We start from the raw sequence: 20173 nt of genomic DNA on the forward strand, positions 1-20173 counted from the left end.
AACGCGCAACTAGACAATAAAGCAAATGACGGGGGTCGAGGTTCAGCGGTTATTTCTTCGACGTGAAGATCTTTAACCCCCTTGCCAGGTCATGCCGGAAAAACTCAGTAGAAGCATACAAGTATCATGAGTCGTTGAAGTGCCTGAAGTATGAGCAACGAATACTTGTCGAGAAGAGTAACTTCGTTCCTCTTGTGTTTTCCTGCATGGGGACTCAGGACCGTCCGCAACGCGCACTAATAAACCACTAGCCAGCAAAATTGATGAAAGAAAGACGAATCATACTCCGACGCAATAACGTACATACGCACAAAAATAAGTTTTGCTCTTCTGCGCAGCGCTATCACATGCCTCAAGGGGTTTCGTGGTTCCAAACGGCCGACCGACATTGATAGTTATTGCAGTGTCATAGTGCGGGAGGGGAGACTAGATTAATAAGAAATTAGCTCATATAGAAATTCAATTCTTTTGACGCAGCTCTAAAAGATTTATCCTTTTCCTTGTCTTTAAAATTATAAACGATGCAGTGATGTCTCATAGTGGTGGATCACTACTCATCCATTGGATTGTCCTACGCGGCTTAAGAGCAAACCCCCTTTATTTTGTTAATTTTCCAACGTTCAGTTGTAGGCCGAAACGCAATGCATTGTTAGTAACATTATCAAGTAGCTTCTGTGCGTCATTACCATTGTCGTCTATTAGATCATCTGCAAAATCAAGATCTGCTATCATCATGTCGTCTAGAGTAATGCCTAATAAATCATGCGGAGAAATCTTATAAAAAATCAGCGCCGCAATACAATCCAAATGAACTGTATAATTGGCTCGGCAACAAAAGCAGGTTGAGAAGATGAGGGCTGCTATTAAACATCCCACTTATGTCGGACGAATTGCTCCGGCTCCCTTAAAATTCTCAATGAGAGAACAATTTAGATCACACAAAACTCTAGGCCAAGGACGTGAAAGTCGCTCAGAAAGTCTAATACCCTCTAGCAAAAATTTTGCAAAATGAGACTACAATAATTTTTTCAAACTTCTTTCCAGATCAATTAAACGATTAATATAAATAAGCTGCCAGCTTACCTGTCAGCTCTCTGATCGGGCAATACAAAAATACACAATTGGATCTGTCCGTTTGCAGCCACAATCATCCCACGAAGCGCTTCAATCCAATCCTCGTTTCTATTCGAGCTCACCATCTGGGTACGTAGCCTGCCAAACTGCATTCCAAATCCGTTGCCAACCCTGATTAAGGAATCGCTGAGAGTTCTCGCAACCTAGTAACAGGAATTTGAATCCTCCTCGCTTAGTTCAATATTTGGATGCTCTTTATGCTTTATTTTCCCTTATATACATTTATTTCATAGCTTGCATATGATGGATAAATAAATTCTAAATTCTTCAGTAGTTAGGATTGAGAGAAGAAAAAAACAGTTGGCGCTTTAAACCCTTATCTTGCAATCAACATACTATGAAAAAACGCATTTCTATTATACCTGTTCATCTTGTTGAGCGTAGAATATTGCATAGTCGTTTACTTGAACAGGATTAAAGAACCTTGCGTTTCTCAAGACATTTCCGAAGTCGGCTGTTTGCGTGTTGTAGCTGACCTCACCGTTAAACGCAATTTTAGGCGCGTTTAATCTTTTACCTGAAACATAACATTTTCAATCACCTAAACATACCCGGCAGATTGCAGAAAAATTGACACCATTGATCTCATAACTACGATTGGGATTGAAAGAACAAAAAAAAGTTTAGTTTTGTACAAACACAATTCTGAAGTTTGATTTGAACTATTGCCATTTTGTAGCTGTACAAACACCTATTTCCTAGTGAGAGGAAACAAGGGCTGGTATCAACACCAGTAAGCAATAGAGATGATTAACTAACAAGGAAGTTCAAATACTGCACATCTGAAACTAGTCTTGATGGGTTTATCTCGTCTTCATTCTTGCTTTGTTGAGTAATTAATCTTCAAATACATATTGATCAAAATGGGCAAAGAATAATGTATCCTAGAGAGGTTCAAAACAAGTTCACATACAATATTGAACAAGCCGTGAACTATGGTAAAACGAAACAAAATGATCAATGATCCGCACCTAAAATTCGCTTTAAAAAAACAAAAATTTGTTCAAACACCAAATATCAACCTAACATGCGAGTTTTTGTGTTTTGCCATAGAGAATTACGGTTTTTATTCAATTATTCAGGAGAGACGTTTCTAGCGAAAAATTATGAACAAAAACTCATTAACGTCAATTGGGCAGCCTGCCAGAAAAGAGTTGATGTTCATCATCAATATATAGGGACGTTTCTCTAATGAGGGTTCAGTGATATGACGATTTGAACTTTCAAACTATTGGTATTTAAACGTTATGAAATCATGGCGTGATGTGATATTTACCTCAATATTTGCTATATATCTTATTGTATCTTTGTTTGCATCACTACGATCAGAGCACTTCACAACAAAGGCAAGATTACCATCTTAAGGCTTCTGTTCTCGGTTAAAAGTTGAGCGTAACAGGTAAATTGATTCCGAAGATACAGTCGATATTAGCCTTATTTTGAGCCATCTCACATGTAACTTTAAACACAACTCATCGCTGAAAACATATAACCTACACGTAAGCACACTTATTGAGGTCAAGTCTACAGCAACAACTTTCTAACATAGCCAGCAGATTGCCTGAAAAAAGCCGCGGTAGACGCTTGCGGCCTTCCATGAATTGAAACAACTAAAGAAATAAGACAGACAGATAGAACATCAGTACTCTAATAAACCACTAGACTTTTTGGGTTAGAATCGGACTGTCAATTTTATGACGTATACGGCCTGTAAGGAAAAAGCCCTAAAAGAGCTTTTTCAAAATTGATATTCGAAATCAAAAACTGAAGACTAATTAAATCTCAAGAATTAGGGCATATAAGTTGAGCACTATTGATCTTTAACTAGTAAAGGTTCATAAAATTTAAAGTTCTATAAGTGAGTTCAAGAGTCATTTTGTTGAGTGAGGTAAGTCACGCCACTGAACTGAGAGCAGAAATGACGTCACGCCCGCAAATTTTAACTGCAAAGCAGGAAAGTCACTGAAGTCAATTGAAAAAGTCAATTCCAAGAAGTCAGGTCGTAAGAATCATGTTGTTGTAGCTGTCGCATAGAGCAGCCATTCACGGCTAGTTTTGCGAAACAAGCGCTTATTGCCGTTTTAACTGGCACCCTAGTTGCATTTGCATAATAATGATAATAGATATATTAGTAGCTGAGTGTGACTGCCTATCCACAACTTGCTTGTGGTGCGGCGATCTTTCTGCATCTACGCCATTGTGAATGACATGCGGTCCCGGGGTTAGGGGACCAGGAGGGGCATCGTCAATATCAGGGGAAAGGGGCAAGGAAGGCGGACTATTCTGTGCAAAGTGGTCTTGTAGGACTGATGCTATTAAGTCCAGCCATTTGGCTACCTCTACTGGTCTTTCCCACAGGTCAATCACTGTCAGGTCCATGGAGTTCTTACTGAGGTTGAAAATATGGTTAACGTCATGTGATGCTACATTACATTTAGAACAGCGGTTATCAAAATGTCACAGATCCTACTCCAGTAAGAGTTTAGCAGGAGACAAAATCCAGTTTTCAGTTGTGCTAATCGGATACGTGCAATTCGTGACAGCATTTGATCTTCTTCTGCTATCTTTGGTGAAGGTGTACCTAGTTGCTTGCTGTCCTTGTTAAATTGAGTATGGACCGTCTATCAATGAGTAATTTTGAGCGCATTTGTATTCTTTGCGATTTAATGGCTCTTCAATGTTTGTGTGTTGTTTCACGCGGTCCCTATAAGTATCACTTACGGTCGGTCTCATGTGACGAAAACTGGTTGAAGAGGTTGTTTTATGATCAGCACGATGGCTCTGACAAAATCTCTCTGCTAACATTTCTCTGAGCTTTTACAGGCAGCATTTCAACCCCACGGTGTAAGTCATTGAAGTAGGACACTTTTACACAGTCAGTAATTGTGCGAAGAGCAATGTTTTGTTTCGTTTGCAGCTGGTTACAGCTTGTATTGCTGATTGTGAAAGCGCAAATGGGAGCCGTAGTTCATGAGACTTCGACCGATAGCTTTGTAAGTAACTGAGAGTGTCTCTTTTGTGCAGGCCATCGCTGCCAGCAATCTTTTTCATATGTTATTGCGCTTTTATAATTTCTCTTTGGTGTTTCTTAAATGTTCTCCAAAATTGAAAATACTATCGAAGGTGACACCCAGCAGTTTGACTTTGGACTTTACTGATACTGGTTAATTGTTGATACTGCGGTGTGGGTCAATCTTGGCCTCCTTTCTCCAGATTGTGAACACAGTTGCACTTGATTTTTCAGCTGACAATTTAAGTTTTCTCGATTCTAGCCAGTCGTGTAAAATATTTAGGTATTGGATTATTATGTCACGAAATTTTCAACCTCTGGGTGAGATGTAGTTAAAATTATATCATCAACGTAAAATGTGATGATTATATCTTTCGGGGTAGAGGCAGCTTGCTCATGTAGATGTTGAAGAGCAATGGCCATAATACACCACCTCGGTGGACACCCTGTTTGACTTTTCTCCACTTTGATTTTTTATTGTACGAAGCGACCCTGTAAATATGAAGCGACCCACCTTTCAGTGCTGTTCGGTAGTGTTGCCTCGAGTATGTCTCTTAGTAATAGGTTGTCATCAACCGTGTCGAAAGCGGCGTTGAGGTCTAAGTCTACTAGTAGAGTACAGTTGCAGGGTTTCTTTTGCATAAGGCCTTTTTGTGAATTGCTGGTGACAATATTGAGTACTGTTGTTGTGGAATGCTCAGGTCTAAAGCAATGCTGATGTTCTTTTAGTGGATATCCTATAAAGTCACTTAGTAAAAGTTTTTCTGGTTTGCAATGGGGGAGAGTAGTGCAATTGGTCTGAAGCTTTTAGATTCGTCTATGGGTTTTCCCGGCTTGTCTAGGGGTATAGCCCGGCCAAATTTCCAGATGTTCGGGATTTTTGCGTTATTTACAGAAAAGTTTATGGTGTCAGTGAGGTATCTAATCGCTATGGGGCCCAGTTGGTGTATGTGGATTGGCGCTATTCTACCTGCGCCCAGCGCCTTCCGTTTCTTTCTTCTATTACATCTTCTTTTACTCTGTTACACTTGAACATTTTTCCCTATAATTCCAGCATCCGTATTGTTCTTATTGCATTTCTTTTCTGTTTTTCATTTTTCTTGGGGTGTGGAGTGTATTGTTGGTTAAACCTGTTGGCGGATTTCCTTGGATCATGATGAAAAGTTTTCTTAGCATCAAATCATCTCGCTCTGTTTGCGGGTGTTTTAGCGTTACCTGACGAAAGTCCTTTCACTGTGCTCCAGAGTTTAGAGAACTTACCTCTGAGTAAGTGTTTGTACCAACTCGACCCACTTTTTGCGCTTGTGACCTTGAACAAGTTTGCTAATTTCATGGTTTGGTTGCGTTTTTTTGGGGTCACCTGGGTGTTTTCTTTAAATTTCATCTCTCTTTTCAGAACGCCTTACTGCTTCGCTGGGAAAGTTGGCAAACACTGTTTTGATTCTTCCTTGCGGAATATGCCTCCCAACCGCTGCATTTATACGCTAGAGGGCTAACAGCATTGAAATCACAGACAATAATGCAGTCATCTAACTCAAGTAGTTTACTGATTGATGTCTTGCATCCTGTATCACAGCTAGACGAAGCTGGTATGTAGGTGTTTACTAGTTTGATGTTATTACCACATGCGTTGAGTTCTATGGCATGGACTTCTTGGTGTTTGTCAGAAGACTTGAGTTAAAGTTCTTTAAACATAATTGTGTCCTTAATGATAAAAGCTACCCTTGAGCCCTTGCCTCCTTCTTTGGGCCTATTTACTTGGATTATGTAAAAGCGATTTTTCATTGAGGTTGTTGTCCTGGATGGCAGCTATTTGGAAGTTACTTTTCTGCATACAGTCTAGTTTTTGCTTGAGTCCATTACAATTCAATTGACGAACGTTGAGGTGTGTGCAGTCTTGAGTAGGGAAACTTTGCCTTGTATTTGCCTCTATCTTCCACCAAGAGCAACGCTAACAGTACAACTTGTTCCATTGCTTTATGGACTGTGTGAGCAGGTGCAATTCAGGTGCACCCACCCTCTGTGGCCGCACTAGACGCCGTATTGATTCCAGTTGCTAGGCAGACAAATAACACAAGGCGTTGGACCGGGGTTTGTTTCAATGCCGCCGAGGATGAGGAGAATCAGGGCAAATATGTCTTTCACAATCAAATGCGTTCTAGAGACCAGAGAGAATGCGCTTGCCTGATTCCGCCGCAAAAACCCGTTTCTCGCAGCCTCTGTACAACGTGTATGGACACCTGGAGCGGTTCCCCACTCGTAGTTCTGCCACGTAGAGCCGTTCACTTGAGAACCTCGTAAGAATCATCGATGAAGCGGTTGGCTCAAGTCTCTAATTTGGACATTATATGCATCCTGATACTACAATAAAAAAAATTAAAATCGGGTCAAGAGTTAAACGGATCATCACCTCACCATTGATGGCAATTTTAGGCGCGTTTAATCTTTTACCTGAAACGTAACATTTTTAAGCACCTGAACATACCCGGAAGATTGCAGGAAAATTGACATCATTGATCTCATAACCCTGATTGGGATTGAAAGAAGAGAAAAAGTTTAGTTTTGTACAAACACAATTCAGGAGTTTGAATTGAACTATTGCCATTTTGTAGCTGTACAAACACCTATTTCTTAGTGAGAGGAAACAAGGGCTGGTATCAACACCAGTAAGCAATAGAGATGATTAACTAACAAGGAAGTTCAAATACTGCACATCTGAAACTAGCCTTGATGGGTTTATCTCGTCTTCATTCTTGCTTTGTTGAGTAACATAACTTCAAGACTTGCAATTGGTTTGAAGCTTTTATATTCGTCTATGGGTTTTCCCGGCTTCTCTAGGGGTATAGCCCGGCCAAATTTCCAGATGTTCGGGATTTTTGCGTTATTTACAGAAAAGTTTATGGTGTCAGTGAGGTATCTAATCGCCAGGGGGCCCAGTTGGTGTTACCTGCGCCCAGCGCCTTCAGTTTCTTTTTTCTATTACAGCTTCTTTTACTCTGTTACACTTGAACATTTTTCCCTATACTTCCAGTATCCTTATTGTTCTTATTGCATTTCTTTTCTGTTTTTCATTTTTCTTGGGGTGTGGAGTGTATTGTTGGTTTAACATGTTGGCGGATTTCCTTGGATCATGATGAATAGTTCTCTTAGCATCAAATCATCTCGCTCTGTTTGCGGGTGTTTTAGCGTTACCTGACGGAAGTCCTTTCACTGTGCTCCAGAGTTTAGAGAACTTACCTCTGAGTAAGTGTTTGTACAAACTCGACCCACTTTTTGCGCTTGTGACCTTGAAAAAGTTTGCTAATTTCATGGATTGGTTGTGTTTTTTTTTGGGGTCACCTGGATGTTTTCTTTAAATTTCATCTCTCTTTTCAGAACGCCTTACTGCTTCGCTGGGAAAGTTGGCAAACAGTGTTTTGATTCTTCCTTGCGGAATATGCCTCCCAACCGCTGCATTTATAGATTTCCTTGAGGTCTTTTCCGCGGGATATACATTTGGCCTTTGTTGTTTCTTCAGTTTTAGTTCAATGTCGTCTTTGAAACTTGCCCTGTTAGCTTTGCGGAATTTGATGAAAGTTCTATGGTGTTGTGTGTGATGAGGTCACATGTGATGGATAGAACTATTGGTAAATGGACTGAGCCTAATGCGTACTCCGTACGTCAGTCGATGTTCATTGCTATGCTTGAGCTTGGGAGACCGATGTCCGGGGAGCTTTAAGAAGAATCAGTTACTCTTGTACTGGCTTTTTCGTTGAGTATTACATGACAAGAGAGGTCTATTTCACTTGCAATATTGTTTCTTATTGTGTCTTCCGGTAATTTCGAGTACCATAGAGGACTAAGAGCATTGAACTCACCGACAATAATGCAGTCATCTAACTCAAGTAGTTTACTGATTGATGTCTTGCATCCTGTACTAAAGCTAGACGAAGGTGGTATGTAGGTGTTTACTAGTTTGATGTTATTACCACCTTCGTTGAGTTCTATGGCATGGACTTCTTGGTGTTTGTCAGAAGACTTATGATTAAATGCTTGAAACAATTGAACAAATGTGTCCACAATGATAAAAGCTACCCTTCCGCCTTTGCCGCCTTCTTTGGGCCTATTTGCTCGGATTACGTAAAGGCGATTTTTCATTGAGGTTGTCCTGGATGGCAGCTATTTGGATGCTACTATTCTGCATACAGTCTAGTTTTTGTTTGAGACCATTACAATTCAATTGACGAACGTTGAGGTGTGTGCAGTCTTGAGTGGGGAAACTTTGCCTTGTATTTGCCTCTATCTTCCGCCAAGAGCAACGCTAACAGTGCAACTTGTTCCATTGCTTTATGGACTGTGTGAGCTGGTGCAATTCAGGTGTCTCTAATTTGGACATTATATGCATCTTGATACTACCTGCAAACAATTAACATCGGGTCATAATTTTAACTGATCATCACCTCACCGTTGATGGCAATTTTAGGCGCGTTTAATCTTTTACCTGAAACGTAACATTTTAAGCACCTAAACATACCCGGAAGATTGCAGGAAAATTGACACCACTGATCTCATAACCCTGATTGGGATTGAAAGAAGAGAAAAAGTTTAGTTTTATACAAACACAATTCAGGAGTTTGAATTGAACTATTGTGATGTCATTTTGCAGTTGTACATACTCTTAATTCTTAGTGAGAGAAAACAAGGGCTGGTATCAAAACCAATAAGCAATAGAGATGACAAATTAAAAGGAAGTTCAAATACTGCACGTCTGATATTAGTCTTGATGGGTTTATCTAGTCTTTATTTTTGCTTTCTTGAGTAACATAACTTCAAGACTTGCAATTGGTTTGAAGCTTTTATATTCGTCTATGGGTTTTCCCGGCTTGTGTAGGGTTATAGCCCGGCCAACTTTCCAGATGTTTGGGTTTTTTGCGTTAATTCCAGAAAAGTTCATGGTATCAGAGGTATCTAAGCGCTATGGGGCCCAGTTGGTTAAGTGGATTGGCGCTATTCTACCTGCGCCCAGCGCCTTCCGTTTCTTTTTTCTAATACATCTTCTTGCACTCTGTTACAATTAAACATTCTGCCCTATATTTCCAGTTTCCTTATTGTTCTTATTGCATTTTTTTTCTGTTTTTCAATTTTCTTGGGGTGTGGAGTGTATTGTTGGTTAAACCTGTTGGCGGATTTCCTTGGATCATGATGAGTAGTTTTCTTAGCATCAAATCATCTCGCTCTGTTTGCGGGTGTTTTAGCGTTACCTGACGAAAGTCCTTTCACTGTGCTCCAGAGTTTAGAGAACTTACCTCTGAGTAAGTGTTTGTACAAACTCGACCCACTTTTTGCGCTTGTGACCTTGAACAAGTTTGCTTATTTCATGGTTTCGTTGCGTTTTTTTGGGGTCCCCTGGATGTTTTCTTTGAATTTCATCTCTCTTTTCAGAACGCCTTACTGCTTCGCTGGGAAAGTTGGCAAACACTGTTTTGATTCTTCCCTGCGGAATATGCCTCCCAACCGCTGCATTTATGGATTTCCTTGAGGTTTTTTCCGCGGGATATACATTTGGCCTTTGTTGTTTCTTCAGTTTTAGTTCAATGTCGTCTTTGAAACTTGCCCTGTTAGCTTTGCGGAATTTGATGAAAGTTCTATGGTGTTGTATGTGTGGTGAGGTCACATGTGATGGATAGAACTATTGGTAAATGGACTGAGCCTAATGCGTACTCGGTACGTCAGTCGATGTTCATTGCTATGCTTGAGCTTGGGAGACCGATGTCCGGGGAGCTTTAAGAAGAATCAGTTACTCTTGTACTGGCTTTTTCGTTGAGTATTACATGACAAGAGAGGTCTATTTCACTTGCAATATTGTTTCTTATTGTGTCTTCCGGTAATTTCGATTACCAGAGAGGACTAAGAGCATTGAACTCAACGACAATAATATAGTCATCTAACTCAAGTAGTTTACTGATGTCTTGCATCCTGTACCAAAGCTAGACAAAGGTGGTATGTAGGTGTTTACTAGTTTGATGTTATTACCACCTTCGTTGAGTTCTATGGCATAGACTTCTTGGTGTTTGTCAGAAGACTTAAGATTAAATTCTTGAAACAATTGAACAACTGTGTCCACAATGATAAAAGCTACCCTTCCGCCTATGCCGCCGTCTTTGGGCCTATTTGCTCGGATTACGTAAAGGCGATTTTTCATTGAGGTTGTCCTGGATGGCAGCTATTTGGATGCTACTATTCTGCATACAGTCTATGATGTTGTCTAGTTTCTGTTTGAGACCGTTACAATTCAATTGAAGAACGTTGAGGTGTGTGTAGTCGTGAGTGGGAAAACTTTGCCTTGTATTTGCCTCTATCTTCCACCAAGAGCAACGCTAACAGTACAACTTGTTCCATTGCTTTATGGACTGTGTGAGCAGGTGCAATTCAGGTGCACCCACCCTCTGTGGCCGCACTAGACGCCGTATTGATTCCAGTTGCTAGGCAGACAAATAACACAAGGCGTTGGACCGGGGTTTGTTTCAATGCCGCCGAGGATGAAGAGAATCAGGGCAAATATGTCTTTCACAATCAAATGCGTTCTAGAGACCAGAGAGAATGCGCTTGCCTGATTCCGCCGCAAAAACCCGTTTCTCGCAGCCTCTGTACAACGTGTATGGACACCTGGAGCGGTTCCCCACTCGTAGTTCTGCCACGTAGAGCCGTTCACTTGAGAACCTCGTAAGAATCATCGATGAAGCGGTTGGCTCAAGTCTCTAATTTCGACATTATATGCATCCTGATACTACAATAAAAAAAATTAAAATCGGGTCAAGAGTTAAACGGATCATCACCTCACCATTGATGGCAATTTTAGGCGCGTTTAATCTTTTACCTGAAACGTAACATTTTTAAGCACCTGAACATACCCGGAAGATTGCAGGAAAATTGACATCATTGATCTCATAACCCTGATTGGGATTGAAAGAAGAGGAAAAGTTTAGTTTTGTACAAACACAATTCAGGAGTTTGAATTGAACTATTGTGATGTCATTTTGCAGCTGTACATACTCTTAATTCTTAGTGAGAGAAAACAAGGGCTGGTATCAAAACCAATAAGCAATAGAGATGACAACTTAAAAGGAAGTTCAAATACTGCACGTCTGATATTAGTCTTGATGGGTTTATCTAGTCTTTATTTTTGCTTTCTTGAGTAACATAACTTCAAGAACAGATTGATCAAAATGGGCAAAGATATACTGTATCCCAGAGAAACTCAAAACTATTTCAAATAAAATATTAAACAAGCCGTGAACTAAGGTAAAGCGGAACAAAATGATCAATGATCCGCACGTAAAATTCGCTTTCAAAAAAAACAAAAATTTGTTCAAACACCAAATATCAACCTAACATGTGAGTTTTTGTGTTTTGCCATAGAGAATTACGGTTTTGACAGCAAGTTGCGAAAATCAGGAGAAACTGCAAAAATAGAACAAATTTCCGCACGAAAATTCGCTTCCAAAAAAGAGAAATTCGTTCAAAAACCAATTATCAACCTAACAAGCGAGTTTTTATGTTTTGCCATATGGCATAGAGAATCACGGATTTTACCATTCAATTGCTCAGGAGACGTTTCTAGCGAACTATTATGAACAATAACTCAATAAGATCAAATGGGCAGCTTGCCAGAAAAGAGTTGATGTTCATCGTAATACATAGGGAGGGTTCTAATGAGGGTTCAGTGATATGACGATTTGAACTTTCAAACTATTGGTATTTAAACGTTATGAAATCATGGCGTGATGTGATACTAACCTCAATATTTCCTGAATATCTTAATGTACCTTTGTTTGAATCACTTTTTCGAGCAACGCACTTCACAACAACAAATGCAAAAATAACATCCTAAGGCTTGTGTTCTTGGATAAAAACTGAGTGTAAGAAGTAAATTGATTCCGAAGATAATGTTGATATTAGCTTTATTTTGAGCCATCCCAGATCTAACTTTAAAAAAAACTCATTGCTGACCTCAATTTACCTACACGCAAGCACACTTATTGAGCTCAAGTCTACAGAAACAACATTAACATAGCCAGCAGATTGCCGGAAAAAAGCCGAGGTAGACGCTTGTGGCCTTACATGAATTGAAATAGGCAAAGAAATAAGATACACAGATCACTCCTTTACTAAACCACTAGACTTTTTGGGTTACATTCAGACTGTCAATTTTATGACACATACGGACTATAAGGAAAAAGCCCTAAAAGAGCTTATCCGAAATCAAAAATTAATTCTCAAGAATTAGGGCACATAAGTTGAGCATTATTGATCTTAAATACTAAATATTCATAAAATTTAAAGTTCCATAAGTGAGTTCATGAGTCATTTTAATGAGTGAGGTAATTCACGCCATTGACCTGAGAGCAAGATGGCGTCACGCACACAAATTTTAACTGCAAAGCAGGAAAGACAATTCGTTTAGAGTCACTTCGCACAGAGTTTAGAGAAGTTATCTCTGTGAGTAAGTGTTTGTACAAAACTGGATCCAAATTTTGCGCTTGTGACCTTGAACATGTTTGTCTATTTCATGGTTTAGTTGCGTTTTTTGGGGTCCCCTGGATGTATTCTTTGAATTTCATCTCTTTTCAGAAAGCTTTACTGCTTCGCAGGGAAAGTTGGCAAAAACTGTTTTAATTCTTCCTTGCCTGATATGCCTTCCATCGCTGCATTTATGGCTTTCCTTGGTCTTTACCGCGTGATAGACATTTGGCCTTTGTTCTTTTTTCAGTTTTAGTTCAATGTGGTCTTTAAAAATTGCCCGTTAGCTTTGCCGAAGCTGGTTCTATGGTGTTGTGTGTTTGATAAGGTCACATGTGATGGACAGAACTATTGGTAAATGGACTGATCCTAATGCGTAGTCCGTACGTCAGTCGATGTTCATTGCTATGCTTGAGCTTGGGAGACCGATGTCCTGGGAGCTTTAGAAAGAATCAGTTACTCTTGTGCTGGCTTTTTCGTTGAGCACTACATGATAAGAGAGGACTTGCAATATTGTTTCCTCTTGTGTCTTCAGGTAATTTCCAGTACCATAGAGGGCTAAGAGCATTTAAATCACCGACAAAAATGCAGTCATATGACTCAAGTAGTTTACTGATTGATGTCTTGCATCCTGTATCATAGCTAGACGAAGGTGGTATGTTATGTAGGTGTTTACTAGTTTGATGTTATTACCACCTACGTTGAGTTCTATGGCATAGACTTCTTGGTTTTTTTCAGAAGACTGGATTGTGTCTTTAATGATAAAAGCTACCCCTACGCCTTCGCCGCCCTCTTTGCACCTATTTGCTTGATTATGTAAAAGCGATTTTTTATTGAGGTTGGTGTCCTGGATGGCAGCTATTCTGATGTTACTTTTCTGCATACATTCTATGATGTTGTCTAGTTTTCGTTTGAGACCATTACAATTCAATTGAAGAACGTTGAGGTGTGTAGTCGTGAGTGGGGAAACTTTGCCTTGTATTTGCCTCGATCTTCCACCAAGAGCAACGCTAACAGTCCAACTTGTTCTATTGCTCTATGGACTGTGAGCTGGTGCACTAGACGCCGTAATGATTGCAGTGGCTGGGGAGACAAATAACACAAGGCGTTGGAACGGGGCTTGTTTCAATGCAGCCGAGAATCAGGGCAAAAAATGTGTTTCACAATCAAATGCGCTCTAGAGACCAGAGAGACTGCGCTTGCCTGATCTCGACGCAAAAATCCGTTTCTTGCCGTCTCTGTACAGCTTGTATGGACCCTGGGAGCGGTTGCCCGCTCGTAGTTCTGCCACGTAGAGCCGTCCATACTTGAGAACCTCGTAAGAATCATCGATGAAGCGGATGGCTCAAGTCTCTAATTTGGACATTATATGCATCTTGATACTACCTGCAAACAATTAAAATCGGGTCATAATTTTAACTGATCATCACCTCACCGTTGATGGCAATTGTAGGCGCGTTTAATCTTTTACCTGAAACGTAACATTTTAAGCACCTAAACATACCTGGAAGATTGTAGGAAAATTGACACCACTGATCTCATAACCCTGATTGGGATTGAAAGAAGAGAAAAGGTTTAGTTTTGTACAAACACAATTCAGAAGTTTGAATTGAACTATTGTGATGTCATTTCGCAGTTGTACATACTCCTAATTCTTAGTTAGAGAAAACAAGGGCCGGTATCAAAACCATTAAGCAATAGAGATGACAACTTAAAAGGAAATTCAAATACTGCACATCTAAAACTAGTCTTGATGGGTTTATCTTGCCTTTATTTTTGCTTTCTTGAGTAACTAATCTTCAAGAACAGATTGATCAAAACGGGCGAAGACATAATGTATCCTAGAGACAATTCAAAACAATTTCACATAAATTATTGAAACCGTGAACTATGGTAAAGCGTAACATAATGATCACTGTTATTTTTTGACAGCAAAATGCGAAAATCAGAAAACCGGCAAAAAAGAACAAATTTCCGCACAAAAATTTGCTTTCAAAAACCAATTATCAGCCTAACAAGCGAGCCTTTGTGTTTTACCATATGCCATAGAGAATTACAGTTTTTACCATTCTATTATTCAGGAGAGACGTTTCTAGCGAACGATTATCAAACAACAACTCAACATCTAATGGGCAGCTTCGCAGAAAATAGCTGATGTTCATCTTCAATATGCAGCACGTTTCTCTAAGGAGGGTTCAGTGACATGACGATTTCAACATTCAGACCATTGGTATTTCAACTTTGCAAAATCATGGCGTGATGTGATACTTATCTCAATATTTCGGAAATACCTTTATGTAACTTTGTTTGAATCACTTTGTTGCGAGCAACGCACTTGACAACATCAAATGCTAAATTAAAATCCAAAGTCTTCTGTTCTTGGTTAAAAGCTGAGTGTAACAAGTAAATTGATTCGGAAGATACTGTTGATATTAGCTTTATTTTGAGCCACCCTATATCTAACTTTTAACACAACTCATTCTGACATCAAATAACCTACACGCAAGCACACTTATTGGGCTCAAGTCTACAGCAAAAATTTTCTAATATAGCCAGCAGATTGCCGGAAAATAGCCACGGTAGACGCTTGTGGCCTTCCATGAATTGAAACAACTAAAGAAATAAGATAGACAGATAGAACATCAGTCCTTTAATAAACAACTAGACTTTTTGGGTTAGATTAGGACTGTCAATTTTATGACAGATACGGTCTGTAAGGAAAAAGCCCTAAAAGAGCTTTTTCAAAATTGATATTCGAAATCAAAACTCAAGACTAAGTAATTCTCAAGAATTAGGGCATATAAGTTGAGCACTATTGATCTAACTAGTAAAGGTGCATAAAATTTTGAAGTTCAATAATTGAGTTCATGAGTCATTTTGTTGAGTGAGGTAAGTCACGCAACTGGCCTGAGAGCAGAAATAACGTCACGCAAACAAATTTACACTACAAAGCAGGGAATTCACTGAAATCATTGAAAAAGTCAACCCCAACAAGTCAGGTCGTAAGAGTCATCGATGGAGACCACGAATTAAAAACATAGGAGGACAAGTCCTGAAGTACAATTTAAAAAATTTTCATTGACTAAACAAAAAACTGGACCTAAAACGGACTATGAGTGAATTGGGAAAACCATTCCTAAGAAAATCAGATAAAAAATTTTAAAATGCAGATAATCAATGTCAAAATGCCGCATGTGAACAAAAAAACCCGGGAAAGGGAAAGTTGGTTCAAACAAAACAATAGGCCTAGAATTAACTATCTATGGATTGAGAAAACCATTTAGAAAAAAAATCTATCCAAAAAATCGAAAAAACTTTAAAAATCAAAGTGAAATTGCCACGTGAACAAAAAAACACTAACGAGAAAGCGAATTTTTGTTTCTTATCTCAATATTTCGGAAATACCTTAAGGTAACTTTGTTTGAATCACTTTTCGAGCAACGCACTTCACAACATCAAATGCTAAATTAAAATCCTAAGTCTTCTGTTCTTGGTTAAAAGCTGAGTGTAACAAGTAAATTGATTCGGAAGATACTGTTGATATTAGCTTTATTTTGAGCCACCCTACATCTAACTTTTAACACAACTCATTCTGACATCAAAAAACCTACACGCAAGCACACTTATTGGGCTCAATTCTACAGCAAAAATTTTCTAATATAGCCAGCAGATTGCCGGAAAATAGCCACGGTAGACGCTTGTGGCCTTCCATGAATTGAAACAACTAAAGAAATAAGATAGACAGATAAAACATCAGTCCTTTAATAAACAACTAGACTTTTTGGGTTAGATTAGGACTGTCAATTTTATGACAGATACGGTCTGTAAGGAAAAAGCCCTAAAAAAGCTTTTTCAAAATTGATATTCGAAATGAAAAACTCAAGACTAAGTAATTCTCAAGAATTAGGGCATATAAGTTGAGCACTATTGATCTAACTAGTAAAGGTGCATAAAATTTTGAAGTCCCATAAGTGAGTTCATGAGTCATTTTGTTGAGTGAGGTAAATCACGCAACTGGCCTGAGAGCAGAAATAACGTCACGCACACAAATTTACACTACAAAGCAGGGAATTCACTGAAGTCATTGAAAAAGTCAACCCCAACAAGTCAGGTCGTAAGAGTCATCGATGGAGACCACGAATTAAAAACATAGCAGGACAAGTCCTGAAGTACAATTTAAAAAATTTTTATTGACTAAACAAAAAACTGGACCTAAAACGGACTATGAGTGAATTGGGAAAACCATTCCGAAGAAAATCAGATAAAAAATTGTAAAACGCAGATAATCAAAGTCAAAATGCCGCATGTGAACAAAAAACCCGGGAAAGAGAAAGTTGGTTCAAACAAAACAATAGGCCTAGAATGAACTATCAATGGATTGAGAAAACCATTTAGAAAAAAATCTATCCAAAAAATCGAAAAAACTTAAAATCAAAGTGAAATTGCCACGTGAACAAAAAAACACTAACGAGAAAGCGAATTTTCGTTCAAACACCGTTTTCTCACTCTACTTTAAAATTAAAGTGAAAAAATGCACGTCGCAAAACTACTCGCTCTTTCGCTCCATTTCCTGTTTCGGCGTGACCAAAATCACTACTCCAATTTGACTGCAAAAATCATGAAAATGTGTGAAAAGATCTTCAAAAAAAGACAGCGCCACAATACAATTCAAATTCTATGAACTGTAAAAAACACGATGTCCCCAATAATAGCCGCTATCGCTACCCGGCTATTAAAAACAGATTGAATTTTAAGACTCAGAGCCAAGGATAATGTCATCAAACTTCAAAGATTTAGAACTATTATATAACAACTCACCGTAAAATTGTATCAACTGTCGATCAAAACTCATATTCCAAAACTGAAAACTGGATCTGATTCGTTCATTTTGTGAAAATCGCGACACCAATTGCAATAGGTTTCTCTCTTTCATTTCTGGTGACTGTCGAGTTTTCTGTCCCATCATAGTTGTGAAATTCCTATTTGCTCTCTGTTCTTCCGAAATGCCCGTAATGTGACACAGCTCCGGCACAAGCAGAATAGATTGGGTCATACCTCTTCGTTGGTCTCTTAACTTGGGCTGGGAAACAAGGAGAGGTTGACCCAAGTCTCTAATTTGGACATTATAAGCATCTTGATAGTACCTGCAAACAATTAATCGAACCATGAAGTATTATTCAGATTATAACTATTTTTGTTTATGTTCGGTTCGCTTTTGATATAAAGCTAGATAGGTCTGATCTCGTTGGTCGAAACACCGCGGAGGTTGAAGTTAAACGTCATTTCGAGACTTCAACAAATAAACCCGATTCTAGTTTCGTTTTACGAATAGGTACCATATATCATTCTACTGCAGATTGCATGAAACTAAGACCTGATACCATTTACATTTATTGAAAATCAAGCAGCAGCTCTACAGTAACCAATTGTTCTCTAGTAGACCATCAACCACAACGGCTACAATGGGAAACATAAGCGTAATTGCCATTCTACAAAACAAATCCCTTTTATGTCATTCTAGAAGCCTATCAGAACGAAACTAATCTTATTTGTAATTCTAAGTCCAATTTACACTACTGAAACCAGCATCGGTACAGAATAAATACAGAATACAGTCTTTTCAAAGCAAATCATTTGATAAGAGCAGGGCGAGGTGGCAATGAAACTTACGATGCAAATGTTATTCTTTCTCCTCTTTTCTCAAACTGATCTCGGGGACTATTCTCGAACGAAATGTCATCAATTCTGTGTCGCTTCTGATTATACGGCGTGAAAACAATTCGCCCAACAAGAACCCGGCAAGCTTCGGTCCGAAAAGCACTTTCGCTTTGACTTCTCCGGTGAATATCATTCAACTCGTCATAAACGGTTCGTCTAGCTGTTAGTTTGAAGACAGAATCGGCCAGCAATAAAAGACCACCCTCGTATCTGTTAACGGCGGTGGCATAACCTGGCATTAATTCATTAAGTTCGTCTAGAGGAATTTTTGCAGTCGGGTCAAAATAATGTCGACCAAAAGGTACGTAGTTTAGCTCGGCTAATGCACGTTTCATCAGAACAGCCACAATACGGAAATATTCAGTCGATCCGGGAAATATATCACTTGTATGCGTGCAAGTTACTCGCAATGTTTCTTCACGTCTGGTTTCAAACTGAAATTCAACACTGCCTCTTGGATCAGATATCAAAGATCCAGTAAATAACGAGCTCCCACCGTCGTATAGAACCCACTGACCACCTACACGGTCATAATTATTCTTGATTGCTGCACTTCTGAGCCTTTTGCTGTCGATTTGGGGAACAAAATTGATGTGGTACTGCCTTGCAAATGGTCTGTCCATATCTTCAGGACGACTAAGCACTATTGCGTTTGCCTTCAACGGAACCGGTTGTCCTTGAATCGACTCCACGTTCATTCGCCAATCACCTGTATCGAAATGACCAGAAGATAGATTTTCTTCATCATGACGGTTTACTCGCCTTTCTCGAGCTTGTCTGCCTTCCGGAGCTCTCTCGCCCACGCGTAGTTGCCCCATTCGATCCACTAAGGCATTAGCGTTATTATCGCCGTCTCCTCTATCATTTCCATTTCCGCCGACGGCACCTCCGCGTGGTCTACCAGAATCATTATTGTCTGGGGGTCCACCGCCTCGGCCTCTTCCTCTACCAACTTGGACAGACTCTCCTGATGGCCCGGGTCCCTGTTGCTCACTTGCGATTTGTGAAGCAGCTGCTGCACCAGGGTTGGCACTACCTCTTCCTCGACCTCTCCCACGAGATGGATTAGCTGAACCTGGAGTAGGCGGTTGTTCAACAGGTGGAGCATTTAGTGGAGGCTGTTCAGATACTGGTTGCGAGGGTGCCGTCCCTCTTCCACGCCCTCGGCCTCTGCCTCGACCGGCCATAATAACATCTGAAAGCAAACAACTTTTCAATCAGATAGCTCAGCATTGTTTGAAAATAGCGAGGGAAAAATAATTGTTATCATTAAATACGTCTGATTAAATAGGCAGGAGGCTACCCCGGCCTGTTCTCTTTCAGTTATCGATTGTAAGGTCAGGTAATTTAGTGAATTGGATGACTTCTATTTAGGTTTTCAGTAAATTGTAGTATGGTTTCTATAATTGGCACGAGTATACTCAGAAACACGAGAAAAAACTGAAAGATTTTCTGATGATGTGTTGTTCGTCAATGATTTTATGCCTCTCAGTCATAATCCCCAAACACCTTAAATTTGAAGAACAACCTGTCAAAAAAGAGCAAAAGCCCAGGAGTTCGGCTTCAAACTCGAATGATTCTAAATGTTAACTTAAAGTTTGGCTCAAGTAGTAAAAAAAATATTTCACGAGAAGATTTTTCCCAGATAATTTAAACGGCGCTGTTAGTTATAGCCGCAAAAAATAGCCAAAGGGAGTATTAGTCAAAAAGGATACACAAACCAATCAGATTTCTGAAAGCAGAGATGTTCTTGTTCGTCTGTTATAGATTTTTTTCAATTGCCATAGTCCGCTTAGGCGTGGCCGCCGCCCG

General features: G+C 39.5%; 2 protein-coding genes across 3 annotated transcripts in view; both read right to left on the reverse strand.

Annotated features, from left to right (window-relative positions):
• LOC142336335 (piwi-like protein 1) overlaps nucleotides 1-19576 on the reverse strand; it is a 35282-nt gene extending 15706 nt beyond the window's left edge. The window contains exons 1-4 of the mRNA XM_075385092.1: nucleotides 18314-19576; nucleotides 17462-17787; nucleotides 1497-1651; nucleotides 1084-1277 (exon numbers count right to left, since the gene is read on the reverse strand). Of these exons, the coding sequence (XP_075241207.1) occupies nucleotides 1084-1277; nucleotides 1497-1651; nucleotides 17462-17787; nucleotides 18314-19548 (1910 nt within the window). The 5' untranslated portion in view covers nucleotides 19549-19576. The remainder of the gene's footprint in view (nucleotides 1-1083; nucleotides 1278-1496; nucleotides 1652-17461; nucleotides 17788-18313) is intronic.
• The window catches only part of LOC142337183 (uncharacterized), a 160466-nt gene that overhangs the window by 71855 nt on the left and 68438 nt on the right, over nucleotides 1-20173 (reverse strand). The window lies entirely within an intron of this gene.

Source organism: Convolutriloba macropyga, chromosome 3, assembly GCF_964194025.1.
Source record: "Convolutriloba macropyga chromosome 3, txConMacr16.3, whole genome shotgun sequence".
Classification (NCBI taxonomy): Eukaryota; Metazoa; Xenacoelomorpha; order Acoela; family Convolutidae; genus Convolutriloba; species Convolutriloba macropyga.